Source organism: Actinia tenebrosa, unplaced genomic scaffold, assembly GCF_029948245.1.
Source record: "Actinia tenebrosa isolate PJP-AT-01 unplaced genomic scaffold, QUT_ActTen_1.0 PGA_scaffold11__36_contigs__length_13525064, whole genome shotgun sequence".
NCBI lineage: Eukaryota > Metazoa > Cnidaria > Anthozoa > Actiniaria > Actiniidae > Actinia > Actinia tenebrosa.
In genome coordinates, this window is record NW_028292571.1 from 3411718 (window position 1) to 3435489 (window position 23772).

Genomic DNA, 23772 nt, shown 5'->3' on the forward strand with positions numbered 1-23772 from the left:
TCTATATTTTATTGAATTTTTCCCCATACAACTGTTCTACGTATATTAACTAAAAACACAAAAACAAGGAAACTTCTTTTCCTGCTTAATGAATTATTAACTCATTAGAGAAGTAATTCCAAAAAATTGTGCTTCGTGTTTCATTAGGGTTTCCAAACACTCAAAAACAATAAAAGCACTCGGCCGAAATTATTTGTTTGGAAACCCTAATGAAACACTCTCACTCGTTTTTGGAATATTACGAGAAAAACAGAAATTCGATTAAACCTTACTAAAACATGTATTAGAAAACGATTACAGATGTTTGGGCTGTATAATTTGACAGCCCCTTCAACTGATGAACATTTTCATATCACAAAACGAAAGATAAATTGTTCACTCAATGGTTAGAGTCAAAGTGGGTTATTTTTCTGTCTTTTATATTTCACATATATATAACAGTCAATGTCATTAACGTTATCCACCGAAAAAAGACATTCACACATTTAGACTAAAAGAAATATCACGTGTTTCCTCGAAGGTTCTGGCATAAAACAAACGCTGAAATACCATTCTCCATCTTAAATCCTCACTAAATGGTCGGGGCATTCTGGGTTCATTTTCTATTCACGAGTTGAATCTTACATTTAAAGTTCAGGCTGCCGCACACGAGGCAAAGAATACATAATGAAACACGTGATATATCTTTTAGTCTAAATGTGCTAAATGTCTTTTTTCGGTGGACAACGTTACTGACATTGACTGTATGTGTAAGCCTGTCCAACTATTCAAATCTGAGAGTACAAATAAAGCAGGAGATTAGCCTAGAGCGAGGTATAAATATCTTGCGATATTCCTATAGGTTATTTTGTACAGTAAAAAACGGTTTCAGTGAAAACTAGTTCAATTTTTTTTTCAATATTCTTTTATAAGCCTTCTTTTTGGGAGAACATTAAGCTCGGTTGGATGAATAACTTATTAGGCATTTTAGGGTGGAATAGGAGTGTTTTTTTCCTAGTCTTTGCATATTTAACAAACTCGAAAAAATACTCCACCTGTGTTTCACCCTAAAATGTCTAATAAGATCTACATATACAAAAGATTTCTTATTAGCATCCATTGTTAACGGCACCACAATGGCCGCCATGCTTTTGTCTTTTAACTCCCTTGGAAATGCTTGCAACCCATCAATAGTAATACCACAGATTGGTTTTAACCACCGCTAATTAAACTTGCATGGTTACCTTGAATAACGATCGTTATATCATGCTTAGTTTTTCTCTCCTCTCCTCTCCTCTCCATATCTCCATTCCTCCATTCCTCCATCCCTCCATTCCTACATCCATCATCTTATTAACATAAGGAACCATGGTTGTTTTTTAAATTTGGTTGTTGATTTTTTGCTGGCTTTATGATAGAAAACAACTGGTTAATTGAACAAAAAAAGGCAATTGAAAATGCAATCACAACAAGACAATATGGTAGGCTTACCCGCAGTGAAGAAGGAGAAGGATCAGCGGGATATACACATGATTACATCGTATTGTATTACATAGTTGATAAAATACAAGGGTACCTCTTTGTCTCGTTATATACTGGAAAATTCACCTGATTATGCTTTTATTGTGTATTTTTGGTATAAGTACAGCATGCACCAGTTCCATTTAGACGGTTTATGATTCGCTTCACGACCTCCTATCATATACTTAACTTGTCTTAGACGAAGACGCAGACATTTTTTTTGGCGTTCTGCGCATAGTTGTACATCAACTTAGTTCCAAATAAGTTAAGAGTATAAATATATGTAATGTTTATGTATGTGTATAATATTGACATTCACACATTCTACATACACCTAATTGAAAAAACGTCGGGTTCAAAAGAAGGTTATATCATCAAAGCTAAGACCGAAGGGGAGCATGGGAAGACAAACAATTATGCTAATTTCATGCGTATTGCAGTTTTCCCTTCCTGTGCACATTTTACGCATCATGGCTTTGGCATGTTGTTAATCTAGGTCGACCGACTTTGCTGTACTGTGCATTTTTACACGTCTTTATGAATATATCGTAAATGTATAGAAAAGTTTACAAGGAATATACTTATTATAAGTCTTTATAATAATCCTAAAATAACTAAGCAAAGGGGTAAAAAAAACTGTGTAGGGCGTAACCAGAGGTACAAATGCTAATGAGAGGAGCTAAGAGGTTTACTTGTGAATTCAATGCAAACCAATATCTAAACTTGTGCGTGATGGTAGCCGTGCTGAAATATTATATCAATATTTTTATATAGCTAATTGATCATTCTTTATCTTGTTTTCATAAGATAAATAAAGGTAAATAGAAAACTGATGCCTTGCTTAGTCAGTAAAAACATTCATTTTCTCTCTTATGACAGGTGTAGACACCGCGCCGTCGTTATTGCAGTGTTTTTCATGTTATTTTGTGGCTTCAGAGTCCTCTTAATAAGTTTTCTTCTTTTTTCTTCTTTTCTATTCTTTATTGATCTCGTTCTTGTTTTTATTTTTAATTATTGAATTATTTATATTTATGTTTTTTTAAATATGTTTTTAAAAATTCCATTTCCTTTTCTCTTCTCTTTCTCTTTTTTTCTTACCGGCTTTTTTTATTTTATTATTATTATTATTCCCCCCCCCCCTCCCCTCCATTATTTCTTTTTAATCATGCTTTGGATACTATATAGAATGAATGAATGAATGACAAAATGTATTATTTCAAATAGTTCCTTGTTGGTTGTTGTTACATTCATAATAGTTTGTTTTATCAACCATAAATTTAATAAATATGTTCCGAGCTTTCGGCCTGCTCGGCCATCCTCAGGGAAATGAAAAACGTTACATATTGACAAAGAAAAAAAAAAAAAAAAAAAAAAAAACGCGATCAAACCATGGCATATGTGCGCGCGCATTAAATTACACAAAATTATTTCATTTCATAATTATTTTCAGTCATTCATTTCTTCCTTTTTCTTTCCATTACTGTCGAAACTAACGATATATCTTTTTTCTTCCTCGCAGAACGAGAGAAATAAGAAAACAACAGTGATTAAACAAGATATCGCTGAACCCACACGTAATAACTCATCATGCTGAATGTGGTGGTTTCATTTAACGTGTCGAGATTACCTTATTACCATAGCACACGACTTTCATGATTCAGGGTTTTTTTCAGAGAAAATCTACCCTGCGAGCAGAGGATTTTTTTGAAACCCTCTCCATCTCCCAACGGTCGGGGAGATGGGAGATGGGAGAGGGTTTAAAAAAAAATCATGCCTTTTTATCAGTGACTATCGATGCTTTGTTTGAGAAAGTACTTCGTGAAAACTATTTCCAGAAAATTTTGTTAAATTTGATAGAATACCAAAGAGTTATGACAAATCGAAAATAGAGAGTTTCGTGATAATTATCACTGGAGGGCATGGTTTTTTGCATATTCAAAACTTTGAAAAGCTCCTATCTTGTCAAGGATTTGTTACTTTGATTAGAAACTCGCGCACATTATCTAATTTAAAAAGTTCAATGATTTAAAAGGGTTTTCACTTCCAAAATCGTTAAATTCAACTTTTATGTTAACTAGCAGTAGCCATTTATGAAAGTCGTGTATTGGTTGCGAGCACAGAAATACCCTTCTCTATACACCTAAATCCAAAATGGCGCACGGCCGGTGAAAACAAGGCATCTAGGGCCAAATTTACAAATTTACAGTGTTTTCTTATAATTTGATGCCGCAAAATTGTCGCGTTCCTGAATGTAAGAAGAAAAGAAAGACAGAACAAATGAACAAGTGTATACTTTGCATTGATACCATATTATTTCTTTGCATTCGGCCCTGGATGCCTCGTTTTCATGTGACACATTCAGCCGTGCGCCATTTTGGACTTAGATGTATTAGACATTCCGTTGTTGAGAAAAACTGGCTCAAAGTTTGTAGTGTATTGCTGCACTGTTTTAGGAGACATATTTTCAAAATAACGTCTATTTACTCCCATGAAAACAGTTCGACAGTGCACTGCATCGTGACCATGTTGGTTCCATTTAACAAAAGATTTCTCATTAGCATCCATTGTTAACGGTACCACAATGGGCGCCATGTTTTTGTTTTTGTCTTTTGACTCTCTTGGGAATGCTTGTAACCCATCAATAGACCGTTTTCTCAAGGTTGCGTGCGCATCCAAATTTAAGGAGCTTAACGGGACACGATATACCAGAACACGAGTATTATCATGCATTGCTATGAATTTTTTTTCGATAAGAATTCATAAAATTGATTATTCTCCACTTTAAATTTAAAACTGTCTTCTCAATTTTACTGAATTTGCGTTTTTCAGTTTTGAGGCCCGACATGTTGGATGCGCACGCAACCTTGAGAAGACGGTCGAAACCTACTCTAAACAATAGTAAAATAATAGATTCAGTTCTACCTAAGAATTAATGGGTATAATGCATCCCACATGGAGAAGTTATTGCTTATTGCTTAGTCAGATCGACTTTAGTTTCAAATGGTTATGAATATTCTGCTTCTAGATCCCACATGGCTAAGTTGTATTCGGGATTAGAAGTCAGTATATCTTTTAATCTTTGGGATTAAGTTCCTGATTATGTTAACGTTTTAGATTGATGTACTTCCGGGATGTAAGACTGTGATATTGTGGTCATTGTGTAAAGGAAAATTCAATAAACTTGCTAATGAAGAAATTTTTTATTTTTGTCTTTGATCTATCATTGGTCATCATTCTTTTTGAGTCTATAAAGTTTTGGGTTATAACCCTAATACTGGTTTGGGTTAGTGATATGGATACCTTATATTTAGGGTTAGAACCCTAACGCAAACCCTAATCAGCTAGGGTATGTGCTAGGGTTCTAACCCTAACCCCTAACCCTAACCCTAACCCTAACTCTAACCAAAAGTTAGGGTTAGAACCCTAGCACATAACCTAGTTGATTAGGGTTTGCGTTAGGGTTCTAACCCTAACTTTTGATTTTTGATTTTTGATTTTTGATTTTTGATTTTTGATTTTTGATTTTTGATTTTTGATTTTTGATTTTTGATTTTTGATTTTTGATTTTTGATTTTTGAACCATCATTTTTAAAACTTTCTCTTTTTTTTGATTTTTTCAAAGGGGGTACTTTTGATCCGACCCCTTAAGAATCTTATTAAGAATCTTGGATAGATACTAAATGTTTGTTTTAAGTTGTCTAAGTTGTCTAGACTCTTGAATATATACTTCTTGAATATATACTAAGTGTTTGTTTTAAGTTGTCTAAGTGTCTAAGTGTCTAAGTGTCTAAGTGTCTAAGTGTCTAAGTGTCTAAGTGTCTAAGTGTCTAAGTGTCTAAGTGTCTAAGTGTCTAAGTGTCTAAGTGTCTAAGTGTCTAGAGTCTAGAGTCTAGAGTCTAGAGTCTTAGCCTCCGTCGTCCCCAACCAACCTCCCTGTACGCAAAAATTTCTTCTACCTCTATAATACCGACCTCACTAACCATTTGGGATGCTGCTGTTTTTCATTGCTCAAATCCAAACCGCACATGAGCAGTACGAAAAATGTGCGAGGAATTCAATTCCCTTGGGATTAAAAAAGCAGGAAAAGGGTCAACTATTTTACGTTTAATAATATGGGATGCGAAGTTGACTGCAACAAATTGCAAAACGCACATGTGCAGTACGAAAAAATTGCGAGAAATTCAATTCCCTTGGGATTAAAGAAGCAGGAAAAGGGTCAATTATCTTACGTTTAATAATATGGGATGCGAAGTTGACTGCAGCGAATTGCAAAACGCACATGTGTAGTACGATAAAATTGCGAGAAATTGATTTCCCTTGGGATTAAAAAAGCAGCAAAAGGGTCAACTATTTTATTTTTTACCATGTGGGAATCCGGGGTCACGCCTCTTACTTACAGCAAAAATATGAACCTCTCATGCGCAGTACAAAAATTTTGCGAAAAAGTAATTTCCCTTGGGATTAAAGAAGCAAGGAAAGGTTCAAGTAATTTACGTTTTATAATATGGGATCCATGCAAGTGTTACACTTCTTTACCTACAGCAAAATAGAAATCAAACATGCGTAGTTCAATAAAGTGACCTGAAATTCAATTCCCTTGGGATTAAAAAAGCAAGTAAAGGGTCAACTAATTTACGTTTTATAATGTGGGATGCAAGTGGTACGCATCTTTACCACACCAAAATGTGAACCACACATGCGTAGTTCATTAAAATGACCTGAAATTCAATTCCCTCGGGATTAAAAAAGCAGATAATAAAGGGTCAACTAATATACATTTTACAATGTGGGATGCTTGTTTCACACTTCTTTACCTAGAGCAAAATTGAAACCGCACATGCATATGCAGTACATAAAATTTAAGAAAAATTAAGATCGTTGAGATCAAAAAAGCCGAAAAAGGGTAAACTAATTTAAGTTTTACAATGTGGGAAGCTTAGTTTTCAACAGCAAAATTTAAACCGCGCATAAGCAGTACGTAAAATTTGAGAAAAATTCAATTCGTTCTGCAGTGAATGAAGCAGGAAAGGTGTCAAAAAACCTACGTTTTACAGTGTGGGATGCTGTTTGTTTGGTTGTTCAAATAAGAATTGCGCATGTGCAGTACAGAAAATTGTGGATACCCACATAAATTCCCTTGGGAATAAAAATGTGGGGAACTATAAGTCTCGTCTAAGGATGCAAAATTATAATATTATAGCATAATGAAATATAAAATTCACCTACAGTACAAAACATTTACAAAAATTTCAATTTCTTTGGGATAAAATTAAAGTGTACAGAAGATGACAGCAACATTTTCATTTTAACAATGAGCGACGAAACGTTTCTACCCAATAATACAAAACGTACATTCGCAGTACAATGAAAATAAACTAAACTCAAATTCACTCCTCTTTGAAAACTATTTTCCGATCACCGACATCTTTAGTTTGGCATTGCTGTTTTCAACTTGTGGGATCCTTTTTGGAGTCATGCACATGACAGTTACGTATAAACTAAACCGCTTTTGAAATATAAAAATCGTCCATATATGTTTGCGAATACGTGTATGTTTTCTCTAATTCGACCAAAGGTTTGTTCATTAACAAAAGTTAATGAAGTTTGAAGCTGTTCACAAGTGTGAATCTCAATCCATCCTTTCGCCACTGAGCATGCTCAGCGTTGGGATGCTAAGCTTTAGTACTTTCTGAACATGCGTGTGACGTAACCACCCCAAATTGTTGAAGAAAAGAAAATAGAAAAAAGGTGTAGTTAGTGGGCGAAAGGAGTAGAGAGATCGATATAGGAGCAATAAATGGAAGTGGGGCAGTGCAAAAGCAAGAGCGTAGAAAAAAGGACTTGGAGAGCCGGGAGAGTGGGGAGAAAAACTGGTAGATGGAGAGTGGTAAACCAAGAGTGGAAGTGGAAGAGTAAAAGTGAGAGTGGAAGGGTAAAAGGAGAGTGGAAGTGGAAGAGCAGAGAAAGAGTGAAGAGAAAGAGTGGAACAGAAAGAGTGAAGAGAAAGGAAGTGGGAGATGATAAGTGCAAGAGGAAGAATAGGAGAGGAAGAGTGGGAGGGAGAGTGGGAGAGTAAGAGTGGGAGAGGGAGTTTACAAGCTTTTTAATACCTACAAGAGACATTTGACACTTATTTAAACCTTTTATTGAAATGTACTTTAAACTTGTCAATGATTTGATATAATATTTGTGAACTATGTTAATTTTATAACGAACTTAACGAACTTATAGTCAATTTTGCAATTATTATTAATGGTGTGAAAATATAATCAAATGCTTATCAAATATAACTATTTCTACCCTTAATATTTATTGTTACTCTAAACAACTTCCACAAGATGCTTGTTAGCATGAAAATGTTTCTGTTTCCAAGATAGTGATACTGTAACATGGGGTCTAACAAAACATGGCACTTGTGTAATTCATTGAACATGAAATCCTCCAGTGCCCATGACAGCAAATAAAGGTGTGTTGAATGGTCTTGGTTATAACTTGCATGTGCACAGTTCATTCTAGTCTTGTAATGATATCTCAGGGATGTAGGAGAATATTTTTTACTGCGGAAGGGGGGGGGGGCTAAAATGAAAATTAAGTTGTTTAGCAAATTTTAAATTATATGCTTAAGAGTGCATACCATAAATCCACGAAAAAGCTAACAAAATTGTACAAATAAGTGCAAAGTTCTGTATAAGAAATAAATGAAACATTACATTTTGAACTATTGTAGTGTAAAGTTACCCAAGCGTTAACGCAATCCAGTTTACTGAGCTTACTAATTTTTGCAAATTTGTACAATTTTCTTACAAAGGTTTTCACTAATTTATGGTATGCACCTCTTTAATGAGCACTGATTTGAGCTCAGACAGTTCTTCAAAGTAGTTCATGTATTTCTTCAGATAAATTTGGTTTTATGTGAATGTAGAGACAACCTGTTCTTGGAATTTTCATTGATCAGAAGATACATTTCCTCCATATTCAATAGCAAAATCAAATATTAAATGCATGCAGCAGAAAAAGAGGTGACGAATAATCTTTTCCTTACCAAAAAACATTTATCTCTTCAGGTTATTTTGGATTTTGATACTGACAAGGAAACTGCTTTTGGACAAATCTTTATTGATCATGAGACCAAATCATTTATATGCGTCACTTAATCACCTAAGAATTTGCAATAAAAATGAGTGGTATCTAAATTTGCATCAAATATGAGGCCAAATAATTTTAAAATCAAATGTTTTCTACCAAGAAATAATTACGCCAGAACATGTTGTGTAGTTTGAGAAAATATCCATACCTCCACCATGGAGGAAATTTGTAAAAGTACCCCTCTACCCCCAGAAACCTCCAATTTCCTTCCATACAAACTCTGTAACCTCCTTAGCGGGAGGGGTATGGATATTTTTTGGAACTACACATTAATTAATTTACAAATTTTGTTCCATTGTCTTAAAGAGCCTCATCAAAACATTGGCATTAGTTATATATTGAAGAGATGCTTTTTAATGATTGATCAGGAATTGCATGTCTGAAATCTTTAACATTGGATTAACAATTTGGGTCATGTGACCACTTCTCATCATATCGTCGTTTAATTTTGGTTTGGTAATTTGTGATGCCATTCTTGAAATTTCAAAAGACTTCAAATCACTTTAAAAGTTCTTTCATAAAGAATTTGTTATTGAATATTTAGGATGTTGTATCTGACATGGTTGAATTTATGCTAATTCAATCCCCCTATTATCTAATATCGGCAGAATGTGATTACTTGACTTGTTACACTGTCAGCATAACTTTAAAAAGTCATATAAAAAATGGGAATTTTATACGGCAAGTCGATTTACTCTACATTCATATATTTATCAGTTGAGGGGCATATCTAAGGTAATCTTGAGGTGCCTATAGCCTCGCCTTTACACTTGATGTGCCCCTTTGAAGTAGGGGAAGGAAGGGTAATTTCTTGAGATTAGACAAGAGTCACCCCCTCCTGGGAAATCTTGGATACGACATGTAACGAGGTTTAGACTACAAAACCCCAAAGATACTGTAGTGCAGACACTGACTAAATGAAATTTCTGAGAAATTTCAGCAAGATTTTTACCCCTCTTAAGATTCAAGCACCACCAATTTATAAATTTCAAAATTCGAATTATACGATTTTTGCATATTTTACACTGCCAAAAAACAGCTTGGCAACCCTTACAGTATAACTACCTATATATGCTTATATGGCTATTTATACTGTCATTATTGATCAATAGATAGCACAACTGGTTAATAAACAACCTCATTTACTAAGCCCATTGAGGACAGAAAGACTCTTGAAAAAAATAGCATTTATGGGCTCAAGGAAAGGATCTTTGAAGGAATTTTGTCTAGTCACTTTGCACACCAAAACATGAACCAGGTTGTCTTTCTTTTGGCAGCAAATGATTATGAGATGCTAACAAAAATAGGCATCAAATCTGATAGCATGTCATGAACACATTAAGAATTAAGTCATCAGACTGCTATATTCAATATTATTTATAATAATGGTCACCAACATGATGTTGATGGACACGAACAAGAAGCCACTTATCAGTGCTAAAAGCTACAGGGATGGAGGGGTAGGGTGGATGTTACATTCAAATTCCCTAAGTGTTTCCGGGAGTGACACATTTTCACATTCTCTAGATCATTATTTTAAGCTTAAAAAATAACATAACACTTCCTACACTTGGGGAAGTGAGCAAGGCTGAAACCTCTATGCATATTTCCCAGGGTATGTCCAGCCCCATGAACTCTCCTGTGGCTTAATATACATGTATGACAAGTTTTCCAAGGTAACACACCCCACCCTGCCACCCCTGGGGCTCAGTTGATACAGTGACCAAGTATCTCATATACATACACCAGCATGCCATAATCACTTCCTTAGGAAGTAGAGTACAGAATACTGAACATGCAAAAACGTATTCTTTTAGTTATTTATGAGCTCTTTTCACGTCTGCCATCTTTGGTTTCACAACACTTGGTTTGCCACCTTTGGCCAGAAAAAATTTGACAGAATTATTTGAAACTACCTATCTAAATTCTGCATTGTCAAACGTTACAATGCACATTGCATGACAAGCAGACTTTCTTTATGGCATATAGGAGCAATCTTGATCATGACTGGGTTTATTACAAACCAACTGTTCAAACCAAGATGGCCACGTTGTGAAGAGAAAACAAAGAACAATTCATTTGTATTTAGCTATTAATACCTAACGAGTCTATTCTAGTCTGGCTATTAATGAAATATAATATTAATAATATTGAGTAAAAGGAGTGAATCTTCATTATTTTTTTATCATACCCAGGTACCCTTATTCTTCTTTGTTGTCTTTTTCTCGGCACCACTGGGATGATTCTCTTCATTTTCTCTGATCTCTACCCCTAAACTGGAGGAGGAAAGAGGTATCATTGGAGTCTCTTCTTCCTTGGTCTTACCTCCTTCTGTACTGGGTTTGCAGTATGGCTCGATAATCATATGTCTGTTAAGTACTGACCATCGTTGGAAGTACCTCTTCACATGTCGATAACTATCAAAATATAACCCGCCGACAGCAAGTGCAATGAATAGTCCATTCAACATGTATGCAAACTTTACTTCATCTGTTGTTCGCTCAGCAACGGCAGTGGGTGTGGAGCTGACACGTGACCATACGATCCAGGTAATGGACGTGAGGAGCATGGTGATGAAGGCGATAAACAGACCAATGTGAAGCCAGCCTTTGGTGCTTACACTTGGGAATTTCCACTGCAAAAAATAAATAAATAAATAAATAAATAAAATAAAATAAAACAAAACAAAACACAACACAACAAAATGAAATGAAATGAAATAAAATAAATTAAATAATAAAAAAATAAATAAATAAATAAAATAAAAATAAATAAGAGGTCAACCAATCATGACTATTTAACATGAATCATGGAACACATACTGTATACATTGTATCTTGGGGGCATCATTTTACTGTGTACATATCTCAACTATAGGTTGTTCTAATGTCTAATAGCTTTTTCTAATGTCTTGCCATTTCATACCATGTGTCATTCTCTTGAGTATAAGAGCATTTGATATTTTTCTCTTATTCTCTCTATCTCTTGAGTTTAAGGATAAGTTGAAGGAGTAAAATTATTTATCTTGAAACTCTTTCCATCTTTTTTCATAGTACTATTTCAAGGTTAGATGCAAACTGCACGCATGCTGGAATTTGTTTTTTGCTACTTTCCATCAAAATTAATCAGTAAATAATCTTTGACTGACTGCAGTGAAAAACCAAATTCCAATGGGCAACTCTCAACTATTGCATTTCCATGTTATTGAAAATTGCATAACAACTGCAACACCTGCAGCACTTAGTGTAGCCTTCCCATATTTCTAGAATGACTAATAAATGTAGAGTCAATAAAAATGTAGACTGGGGTGCTGTATGTACTTACTTTCCAAAGAGATTTGATCTTCTTTCTTCTTGTTTTGAATTTGTATTTACACAGTTCACAGTACTGATTGCCTGACTTTGAGATCCAATTCAGTACGCAATTCTGATGAGCATATTTAACAGTTCCCATACACCGACATGTAATCATTAGATTCTCCTCCTCCTCGCCACAGTGACAGATCCGACACATGATTCCAGAGCTGTCATTCAATCTGTTATAGCTGGTGGAGGATCCTGGTGAAGTCAATAAAGACTCTGTTTCAGATGCCTTCACTTCAGCATGATCAGAGTCTGTGAGAAGTGGAGGTTTTTGAGTGCTTTCCTTGGGTTCACTATCAGATGAAGATGATACAATATTCGGTCCTTGATGAATACATATGTAGCTATCCCTATCCAAAGTTATGTCTGATCTTTTGATCTGTGATACACTGCTAACAAATGAGTCTTCTAGAGAGGATTCTAGAGAGTCAGTTGAATGTCTTGTAGATTGGCAAGTATTTTCAGACATTTCTTCTACACTACCAGCACAATTAAGTTGTTCAATGGAATTTTTATTGGAGTCCATCTCTGGTGAGCAACTGATCTGCAATAGAAACATAAAAATAAATAAACACCCAAGCACATGAATGAATAGATGGATAGATGGGTAGATTGGTGTAGAAGAATGAATGATTAAATGCATGAATGAATGAAGTGATGGATGAAGTGATGGAAGGAAGGAAGAATGTCTGAATGATGGTCTGAATGGATAGATGAACAAAGGGATGGATGAAATGATGGACTGATGGATGAAGTTATTGATGAAGTGATGGAATGATGGAAGACTGATGGTCTGAATGGATAGATGAATGAATAAAGTGATGGATGGATGCATGGATAGAAGATTAGAATGAATAAATGATTAAATGGATGGATGAATGGATGGACTGTTGAAGTGATAGATGGATGGACTGACAGACAGATAAAAGAATGAATGGATAGACTGAATGGATAGATGGACAGACAGATGGATGGAAGAAAAATGGAAAGAAGGAAGAAAAGGAAGAAAGAAAGGATCCTTTCATTCATCCATTCTTATAATTCCATGGATGACATTTCTTGCATGAAAAAAACGGTTTGAAAACATAGCAATACTAGATTCTTAATTTCAACATCAAACATTGAGTGTAGTATTTCCTGTGTCCGTTGTCTGCGATGCAGATCCACGAGTTAGCATCGTCTCTTTATCCTTCCTCAATTTTCCAAAGTTTTTCTTTTTTTCCATTTTTTTTTTCTTTTCTTTTCTTCTTCAAAAATGTTCATGTCGAATTCGTTATAAAACAACGGCCTTTTTGTTTGCCGCTTTTCTACACAATCCAAATATGGAACTGATCATACCATACATGGAGTGAGCTTTCTCTACTTTAACTTCGACACTAATATATAGAGTAAAGAATGATATGTACACGAACAACCGATTTCGTACAAATTTTAAAGATAAAATTATGAGATAAGCAAGAAGAAATTGCTAAAAGCAAATCTTTGGATCGAAAGTTAATATTGATTAAGTATATCATGGTTACTTTCCTGTTTTGTCTCAACTGTTTTAGACATCCCATTCTCATTAAATTATTTCTTCTTCACTGGTAAATCTTGCCAAGTGATGAACAACACAACCAGTATCAAGTAACAAAATAAAAACTAAATGAGATAGCCTTACCTGTATTCCCAAAGGACTATGCGCATTTGAATGATGAAACACACTTCTATACATTATATAGTCTAGCCTTAATTCGATAATAGGGCATTTCACGGATTCCGTTACTCAACCTCAGCCTCGTCAGCGTGTAATAATTTATTATTCTTTAGAATTTGACTACAGTCCGCAGTAATGAAAGGAATTTACACATCAACGAACAATTGAATCACTTAAAAATTTCACAGGTTGTAGGCAATTTCTAAAGAATATATTACACGCTGACAAGGCCGAGGTTAAGCCGCGGAATCTCTTTCTTCTGCACAGGCTTCATTTCATTTTAAAGTACTTAACATGTAGCCATGGTTAAATAAAAAGTATAGTAAAGTTGAGAGGATTAGATGAAATAATTGCAGAGTTCTATGAAATCATGTTTAACAGACTTTCAAATTTATTAATAAAGATTATTGCATATGCCTGGTTAGTGCAAACCATTTATATACTTCAAAACATGCAGAGGCCTGCATCAACATCGAAACGACGTATAACAAACAACAATACAATCAGATGAGGTCATCAAATCTAACATCAAGATAGGTTAACATGACAATTCCAAATAAGTATACTAGTATTACATTCAATATATTTATCATAAATATACCCCCCCCCCCCCCCAAAAGAAAGATCAAAATTAAGTTTTGACCCAACCATGATCAGAATAAATCATGTGTATACAAGCCCTCAGAATTATTGTCACAAATTTGGAATTAATTTGATAGTTAAACAATGGTGGAAAAATGTCATTTCTAAATTTATGCCTTTTCATAAAAGGTCTATAATATTAAGAATTTAAAAGAGAGACTATAGGTATAAAATAAATATAGAATTTATATACATGTATTATATTTCTTCACAGCTACTGAATCTTATTACTCCAATAGAAGAGAAATTAATGTAAACCTGAACAATTTGTCTCAATATCAAACACCTTAGTACTTCATTTTGGAGACATAAGATGGAATGAAAAAAATAAAAAAAAAAAAACGATTTTGGTTGCCAGCTCTCAAATAAGTCCATATTGTGAATAGATCACCCTTGGTCAATGACAGCCATAATCCAGAAATTCAAGAACATGGGAAAGGGAGAATTTTTCATTATGATTACGGCTAGTCAGCTCTCTTGACACTTTCAAAATACCTACTATATTTATAGCAATTAGAAGTGAAGAATGGTTTTCTAAGACCAGACAGACTTGTTTAATTAAATGAGATTAAAACGTGTTTAGAATGAATAACAGGATCCTATTGAAAGCAAACCTTGAGCATGGAAGAAGAGTGCTTGTCAGTAGATCTGCTGAAGTGACAGAATCTTAGTATGATTTTTTAATAAAATTTGAATAATGGTAAAACAGGAAATAGGAAAATGATATGAAATAAAAGAGGAAATGAAAAATGGGATATAAAAAAGAGAAAAGAATAGAAATCTAAAAAAAGAAATGGAAAAGAAAGAATATTAAAGAAAAGAAACAAAAACAGAAAGAAAAGATATTAAAAAAAAAAAACAAAGAAAAGAAGAGAAAGAGAGAGAGGACAGAGGAAAAGAAAATGGGAAGAAAAGAAATGATGAAATGATATGAAAGAAAAGAAAAACTAAATAAAGTATGATAAACCTACAAAATAACATACTGAAATCCTGAATAATTCCTTTGTTTATGCTTATGTAGGCTTATGGAAAAGTTCCCATTCCTTATGCTAACGCTTATGCTTATGCTTTGTGCAAGCCTGGTTTACACTTGTGTTTCTTACTCTTATGTTTATGCTTATGTTTATGTTAAAATGTGAACCAGCCCATAGTGTGGAGTACTGTTTCACAACCTCATGAGTGATTAGTTGTGCCAATTAATAGACAATACAACATCCATTTGGACAAAAGCCCTAATAGGGAACAACACATGCCAAGCTTCATAAGATCATCAAATATATTCCAAACGTGCACCAACCAATGTCCTAGTTTTGAAGTCACTTTTATACAGGGTTCAAAGTAATAGAGATTTGTTATATCATTTACTTATAAAACACAGCGACAGTATAAAACGTAAAAACATATTAAAAAATGCAAAAATATAATATGTATATAAACGCAACGCTCCAACGTGTGCTACAGCATCATTATCAAGCAAAAAATGTAATGCATTAAAAATGCATTTTTTAAGTATGGAAAATTCTCATTTAATGTATCCAAGCTAATGTCTTCATATCTCAATAATATGTTTACCAATAGCCAAATTCTTAGGTTCCCTAATGCATTGGTGCAGGGGATACTGTAGACTTGTTTTAAATAAAAACACAGTATGTTTCCAGGCATGTTTCGATTTATATTTTAGGGTCTGTATTGGTGTTGTTAATATCTAATTAATGCTGACATAATTAAAACTAGCATTTTATAAACTTTGTAATGCAGAGATTAGATAATATTATACAAATCCAAAAATGTATCGTTTAAAAACTCCTTTACCAAATGAAACATCAATTGTATAACCCTGAAGCAACCTCTTGGCTGATCAAAGCAGAGAATGTTAAATAGAAATTGTGTGTTATGTTCTGTGGAGAGAGGAAACTGAAGAAATCTAGACTAAACAAAGCAGAGAATTACCAAAACAAGTTAACCAACAATTCCCATGGGGCATTTATGGTAATTCAGGCATATTTCTTTCCAATAGATAATACATACAGTAAAATCAGTAACATAATAGATATATTATCTTGATATACTGTTAACAATATATTCAAAGAAATAAAATTAACAAAAAATTACAGCATATGGATAATTTCTGAGAGCTGAGCTTAGAATAACCATATTATAATACCTCTCTAAGTACAAAATTAAGAGAAAAGTACGAAACCACAAGAGTAGAATATTTATTTCTTAAATATTGAAGGCCATGAGTTTAGCACGTGTTTGATTAATTATTGTTTTTCATAAGCATATGATATGATTTTCTAGCTACAAGACTTGAACATAAATCAAGTATAAAGACTTAATTCTAAGATTAAAAATAAGAGATACAAAAGAGTAGATAAATTCAGACTTAAATCAACAAGGGACTTCCCCTAGCTTTTAAGCTTTCAGTTGTTTTGGTTGCAACGAGTCTTGTAAAAAATCATATTTTTGAATAAAAATTCTTCCTCGCTTGAACAAGGTCAATATCGTTCACTGAAAGTATAAGCTACTGTCAACTTCACTGTGAGCCACGTTAAAGGATATCTTAGAGAGGCTGGAAGAGCTTCTTAGTGCTTCTTTTATGTCGGAAAGAGAAGAAAATAAGCAGCTCTTTCATTTCTGCCTTAATATTGTTTATGAATAGCATGAATAATCTTATAAAGCTTACATTCCCCAAAAACAAACAGACGAAATTCGTACAATAACGACGAGGGAACAGTAAACAGGCTGAAAAGAAAGTAGTCGGCCATAAAAGGGTTAAAGAGACGGTGAGGAATAAGAAGAGTTGATAACAGATGGTTATGAAGGAAAGGACCAAGAATACATAGATAGAATTACAGGAATATTGTCGTGTTTGACACAATAACAACAATGCCAACAAAGAAAACGGCTAGGTCAATATCTCGACGAAAACAAGTCTTAAACCTCTCATTTTCTTACCTGTCTATTTGCACTCATGGTTGGAACCACCAACAGGATTATACATTGGTAATAACGCTAGACGACGAGATGAACTCAACAGGAGAGAAGAGAAAATCCATAGACAAGCGCTTTACAACCTCATATCTTGGTCCAAATATGTCGGTCTTGACAGACTTAACTCGGAGAGGAAACACAGACGTTTGGACGCGTCAGATTCGAAATTTTTAAACAAAGGACACAAAAAGCTAATAAATTTGGTTCAAACTTGTGTTCGAAGCCCGATATTTGCAAGAATAACCGACAGAAAAGAGGCTAAAATGGCCATAAGGCAGTACATTAATTCATGCCTTTTGTTATGTGACGAACAAACCATGTCGGCTGATTTATTGGCACAAAGTTGACATGTGCGAAACCACCGCTTCTGATTGGTTGCTTATATGGCAAGGTAAATGATACCGTCAGGTCTAGTACTAGTCAACGTTCCCCTTTCTCTATGGAACAAAAAAAAAAAGAAAAAAAAAAAAAAAAAAAAAAAAAAAAAAAAAAAAAAAGAAAGAAAAAAATGAAAAGAAAGAAAGAAAGAAAGAAAAATATCCCTTCTATCAATCATAGTAGGTCTAGCTTATTTATACAAACGATGTACTTAGACACTTCGTTTAGTCACCAATACCATATGATTTCACCCAATATTTGCAAAATTTGTCTAGACTTGACGGGTATGGTCAAAATCGCCCATCCGGTAGTTTGTAGTACTAATACCTTTTTTATTTGACTGATCGACTTTAGGTGATAGAATATCGATATTCCTGCAATAAGGCAGTAAATGACTTAGTTTGAAGGCAAACCTCACGCGATTTGGGGTTCCTGTGGCATGGGGTTCAAGAACAGCTTTTTTTTTGATTTCACCCAATATTTGCAAAATTTGTCTAGACTTGACGGGTATGGTCAAAATCGCCCATCCGGTAGTTTGTAGTACTAATACCTTTTTTATTTGACTGATCGACTTTAGGTGATAGAATATCGATATTCCTGCAATAAGGCAGTAAATGACTTAGTTTGAAGGCAAACCTCACGCGATTTGGGGTTCCTGTGGCATGGGGTTCAAGAACAGCTTTTTTTTTGATATGGACCTTCCGTTTCCACTGCGGAAGCTGATAAATCCCAGTATTCGTAAGCTTTTCTTTTTTTGTTTGTTGAGTTTTTCTTTTATTCTTCCTTCCTTTCTTTTCTCTTTCTCTTTCGCTCTCTCTCTCTCTCTCTCTTCCGCTTGCACCTGCTTTTGTTCCCTTCTTTTCGTTCCTCTATCATAATTTCTTGTTGTTCTTCTTGATTTCTCTCATATTTCAGCTTTTGGCAGCAATTGGTACATCGCTTATTGTCACTGTTCCAAGAAATAATTAGTTTTCCTTTTATCTCTTAGACAATCCTCTTAAACTCAACTAATAAAATTTTAAGGAAAGAATCATGTTCCAACCCTTGCATCGCTGCATCATTCTCTTAGCAGTGCAGTTTGACGAAATTCCAGCAAAAACATTATCATGCAGTGCGTCCTTGGATTGCATTTTTTCCAGTAAGGACAAGGACTTAATTCTTGAAAAGTATTATCTAAGTTACACAACAATATTTATTCATAGTTCCTTAGATACGGGTACGTGCCTCACTAGCTGGGAATGTTCTTAGAATATATCAGGATTCGACTTTTTGACTACATTATCTTGATTATCCTAGCTTATCCTCAGTGATAATATAGGAATTCATGTGATTAGGTTTTGCAAAGTGAAAATAGAAAAATCCGTCATTTTTAGACAAGGGTTTACTGAGTGATATATTGCAATCAAAACTGATTTCTTTAAATTCAGAAAGAAAGAAAAATGATTAAGTCATTGGTAACTATTGGTAACTCATAATTCTGTGAATTTAACCTGCCTAGACTAGCTTTAGCTATATGCAGGTTATATAGTTTTTCTTTTTTGTATTCTTTTATTCATCAATAAAGTTAAAAGTTAAAAAGTTAAAGTTAAAAGTATTTTTAATTCAAATACGTGAATCTGATTTCTAGCCAGTCGAATACGTAATTATTCACGTATACAAAAGTGACTCTCCTAACTGAAAAAAGCTGTGAAAGTAAAAGGCATGGAATGAATGTTTACTTCTGCTCAGACGTAGTCACTACAGACACCCAGTATCGAGCATTTCCTTGAGAAGGCAGGTGCTGGTTCAAAGTAAATCTGGCACTCCAGGGCTACATAAACCAATAAATGATCGAGTCCCTAACCAAGACCATCGCTATGACGTAGTCTAAAGCTAAACGTCCGTTCCATTCTAGTTCTTCCTAAGCTTGCTATGTGCGTATGAAGGAAGTTCACTTTGACAGGTACGAAGAGGTAATCGTCATTATGTCTGGCAGATGGCTTTTTGAAGTTCCTCCCTAGTTGTCAATATCGTAACTCAAGTTTTTACGTCATACACGTCACGACAAAACTAATTCTGGCCACTTCGTTTTATATTTTAAGTATATTTAAGTTGGATGTATACAGATTTTAATCAAGATCGATTTCATGACCAAAAAAAAACTAAGATAGCGCGCAAACATGGTGCTAAACTGGAGCTGTCGGAGCTCGCAGTTTTGAGAGGGGGGTGATGGTGGCGGTGGGAAGGAGAAGATGGAACCTGGCTAACATGCAGTAATTAACCAATCATGTTGCATACTTTAGAACTGTACGTTTTTATTTCTGGGATTATGCTTGTTTTTCACAAGCGACGCAAGGCAATCTCGTACCCAGAGACTGCGTTTCTTCTGGCCTGCGTTGAAGAACGAGGGCTCTGGCATAATCCATTTTTTGAGACCAGGATTTCTTGGACTTCCGGTATAACAGCGCATGCGTTCAAATGCTTGCCAAAAATTAAAAATATTTCCCCCCCCAATTTTTAATTCGTGCTATAATTTTTAATTTGATTTTGAGTTCGATTTAATTTTTACTTCGCTTATTTTGATCGTTTATATCTCACTTTCCGAAAATTGCGCATGCGCCAAAATATGGATTATGCCAGAGCCCTAGTTCTTCGCCGCAGGCCAGAAGAAACGAAGGCTCTGGGTACGAGATTGGACGCAAGGCACAAGCGAGCGCAAACGCAAGAGAGCACAAGGGTCCTTATTTCGTTGAGTGATCACAGGCTTACTTTGAGCAGTGCGTCGCTAACAAAAACCAGGCTTTACGCCACCGAAACCGACAGAAAGCGAAGAAATGCTGATTTAGGAGCTGGAAATTAATGACAGTAAAAAAAGCAAGATCATCATACTATTATTAACCACAGTTGACGTCATCAATGGTACACAAATGATTTTGTGGAATCATTAACATTGATCTGATAAAACATTCAATCGCACTATGACGCAATTAGGATCAGTAAGGATAAAAACACAAACACAGCAAAAGCAAGTGTTTTTATTTTGTAGAACTTATTTGGGCCCTCTTGTTTTTTATCTCTAATGATTGCACACGAGTAGTATGGGATCCCTGCTGCGTTGCTGATTGTGTGTGATAGACTCTGTAATAGACCGCTAGCGCCGGATTAGGTGGTTTTACTGAACCCGTTTAAATAGTCACCAGCAATTAACCGCTAGTCAGCTTAACGTTCAATAGGGAGTAGATTAAAGGTTTGATTCCTTTTCCATTGTTTCCTTTTGACCTCTATTAGTGTCTTATTGGCTAGTGTGAATTAGGAAGCACGTTTTGTTTCACCAATTAAGTAAAATTCCTCTAAGCATAGTTAATACCTAATAACTATGATCTAAGGTGAAGGTAAAGAAAAATCAGCTGATCTGGTAACTGATCTTGAAGGACTGAGACGATATGGTATACCACAGAGTGCGCCCTTGACCCCCTCACTACAACATTGCACCATTTTTTAAAGCGGGGTATTTACATGTAAGATAAGGCTACACAGATCAGAGAAAAAGTATTTTGAAACGAGCTATTATCGCCGAATCCCTCCTAAAAAAACAACAGAATAAATGCAGTCGCAGTTATGCGGCTTGGGTTTCACGGATGACGTCGTCAACGCAAGCAAACAAACGTTCTTGTGGACGAAAACGACTTTTCATTAACATTGCGCTCATGTATGTCCGCGTACAAAAACCTACGATAAAGAAAGCCCAAGACATTTAAAATACTGATCGATTTTAATAATTATTACTGTTATCGCTCTTGTTAATATTATCATATTATTTTAGGAAACCACAAGTATTTTTTCTTAAGATTACTCAATTCAAAATACTGTCAGTCGTATCCGTTTCGTTTACCGGACCTGATCTTTAGTGTCTTCCAGCTAATACCACAGGCAGCCCAAGCGCATCACTATACATTACTAATGGAATGGCAAGTGGGCTTGTTTTCTACGTGTGGGTTACCTGTGGTGTTGAAAATTGAGGGAGGATTTACAAAAGAGGTTGACAAAGATTCGGTTCTATATACAAAGTACTGTACTTCACCAGTATTTGATTCAATAAGCGAAAATTACTTCACAAACTTCGTCCAGGTTTTGTCATCCAAGTTACTTGGAACTGGATGCGTGCGCAACCTCCAGATGAAGTTCTAACTAAACTAAAGTTGCGGTAATAACGGTATTGGAACATATGGCGCAATAATAAAGCTCATGTTCCTTGTGTTACACTGACTACAGGATCAACACGTTTTCTCTGTTGCAAATATTAAAGATTCTTTTTCGTATATGCAACAAAGAGAATTTGCTGTGTGCAGGAGGTTAATACCAGCAGCGTTTCCTCTCGATTTTGCAACGCAACAATGTTGCGCGACTTGTTGTATGATTATGTTGTCCGTAAAAGCGCACCTCATAGCGAAACATAAGAAAACATATAAGGACGAAAAAGATACTAATACAATCCTGAGTTGCGCACATTAGCGACGCAGACAAAGCTTGATGAAACTTTACTATATGACTAGACCTGGTTCTGGCGTTCAACTTTTAATGAGCAGAATTTCAAATGAATTTAAAATGAAGAGGAACGCAAAACCCAAATTCAAATTCGATTTTTGAGTAAGCCGTGACTCGACTTTGAACTTTCAGGGTATCGATAAATTTGAAAGCTTTTTCATCTGACAAGATATGGCCCAATTAAATGCTTAGAGCTCAAACCAGTCTTAATAAGTTAAGAATAAGGTACTGGATTGATTGGTCGTATACAGTCAAAAATCAATCCATTTTTTTCTCAAGTCACTGACAAAGGCCTGTAAGTAAAAAGGCCCCTGAATTTAAAAATGCAATTGGATAGCAGATATCGGAGTTACACTCTATTGCCTTCAGACAATTGTTACATTTGGCTCAGTTTCTATACATTTCATTGTATTGACCCAAATGCCTCGACTTGAAACGACTGTTTGAAGGCAACAGATTGTAACTCCGATGTCTGCCATTGACTATCCAGGTTTCTGATTAAACTTTAGCACTTCTAAGCTTTAACTTATGGATAAACCGTGTATGAACAGTCTAAATCTATGATACCAAATGTACCGTGCTAGCAGAGGTCTTTTTCTGCCCTCCGTTCTGGTTGTAACTCGGGGAGAACAGCCTACTGTCAGCCATACAGAGGGGGAATAAATACCTCTGCTCGCAGGGTATACTAGATCATAGGCATTGATTCTGATTATAATGTTTAAAGAGGAATTGACTTTTGGTTCGCAAGTATTATCATATTCTGGACCTAATTGGAGATGACGAACACAAATCGCATTAAAGTAGTCGGTGTCAGAGTGAGTATTGAGAAATGCACGGCAATTTACTACACTATCAAATCAGGTTTTGAAACATAGTAGCGATGTATAAGCTATATTACATCTCAACCCTACCCCACCACCGGCAACAAAATTTCCCAACATCGTCATTGGTCAAACACTAAAATTATTCATTAAGGAGGTCTTATTAATTATGAATTAATAATTAATAAGTCCTCAATAATAAGTCAGTACTTTTAACGGGTTTTTTGAGTGTATTTTGATTCAGAGGCTGTATTGGTCGAATTCTTCAACAGACCTCTTTACCTTGGGCGTAATGTTTTCCCATTTCATACCACGTGTCATTCTCTTGAGAAAAAGATTCTCTGTTTCACTTGTATCTATATACTCAAAATGTCTTTTCATGTGCAACCATTAAACAAAGAAATGATACTCTAGGGAATGACACGTGATCTGAGTTGGGAAAACATTACACCCAAGCTGAAAAGGTCTGTTAAAGTTTTTCTTCCTGTTTGAATTTGGAAAGCCAAACTGACGAGTTGGGTAGCATGAGTTTATTCTACATTCCATTTCTATTAACCTAATAATTTAATTCATCCATTATTATCAGCAGTCTCAGTAGTGCTTATGCCCCTTGGGGGGGGGGGGGGGGGGTACTCCCATATATGGACTATACTAGGGGATGATCCGCTGAACAGGGTATGGTTTTTCCAGCTTCTTGTCATAAACAGGG

General features: G+C 35.1%; 1 protein-coding gene across 1 annotated transcript; it reads right to left on the reverse strand.

Annotated features, from left to right (window-relative positions):
- Window positions 1-7629: 7629 nt before the first annotated feature.
- On the reverse strand, window positions 7630-17636 carry LOC116294511 (E3 ubiquitin-protein ligase MARCHF8). Its single transcript, XM_031702130.2, has 3 exons — window positions 17305-17636; window positions 11971-12552; window positions 7630-11281 (listed from the first exon to the last, which is right to left on the reverse strand). Exons 1-3 carry the CDS (start codon window positions 17320-17322, stop codon window positions 10832-10834), a joined length of 1050 nt encoding a protein of 349 aa, XP_031557990.2. The 5' UTR covers window positions 17323-17636; the 3' UTR covers window positions 7630-10831.
- Between the last annotated feature and the right edge of the window lie 6136 nt (window positions 17637-23772).

Bases quoted from the DNA above. Each gene is read 5' to 3' on its own strand.
- LOC116294511 (XM_031702130.2), bottom strand. The intron at 11,282-11,970 runs GTAAGTACATAC...TATTTTTTGCAG, and splicing joins AGATCAAATCTCTTTGGAAA to TGGAAATTCCCAAGTGTAAG.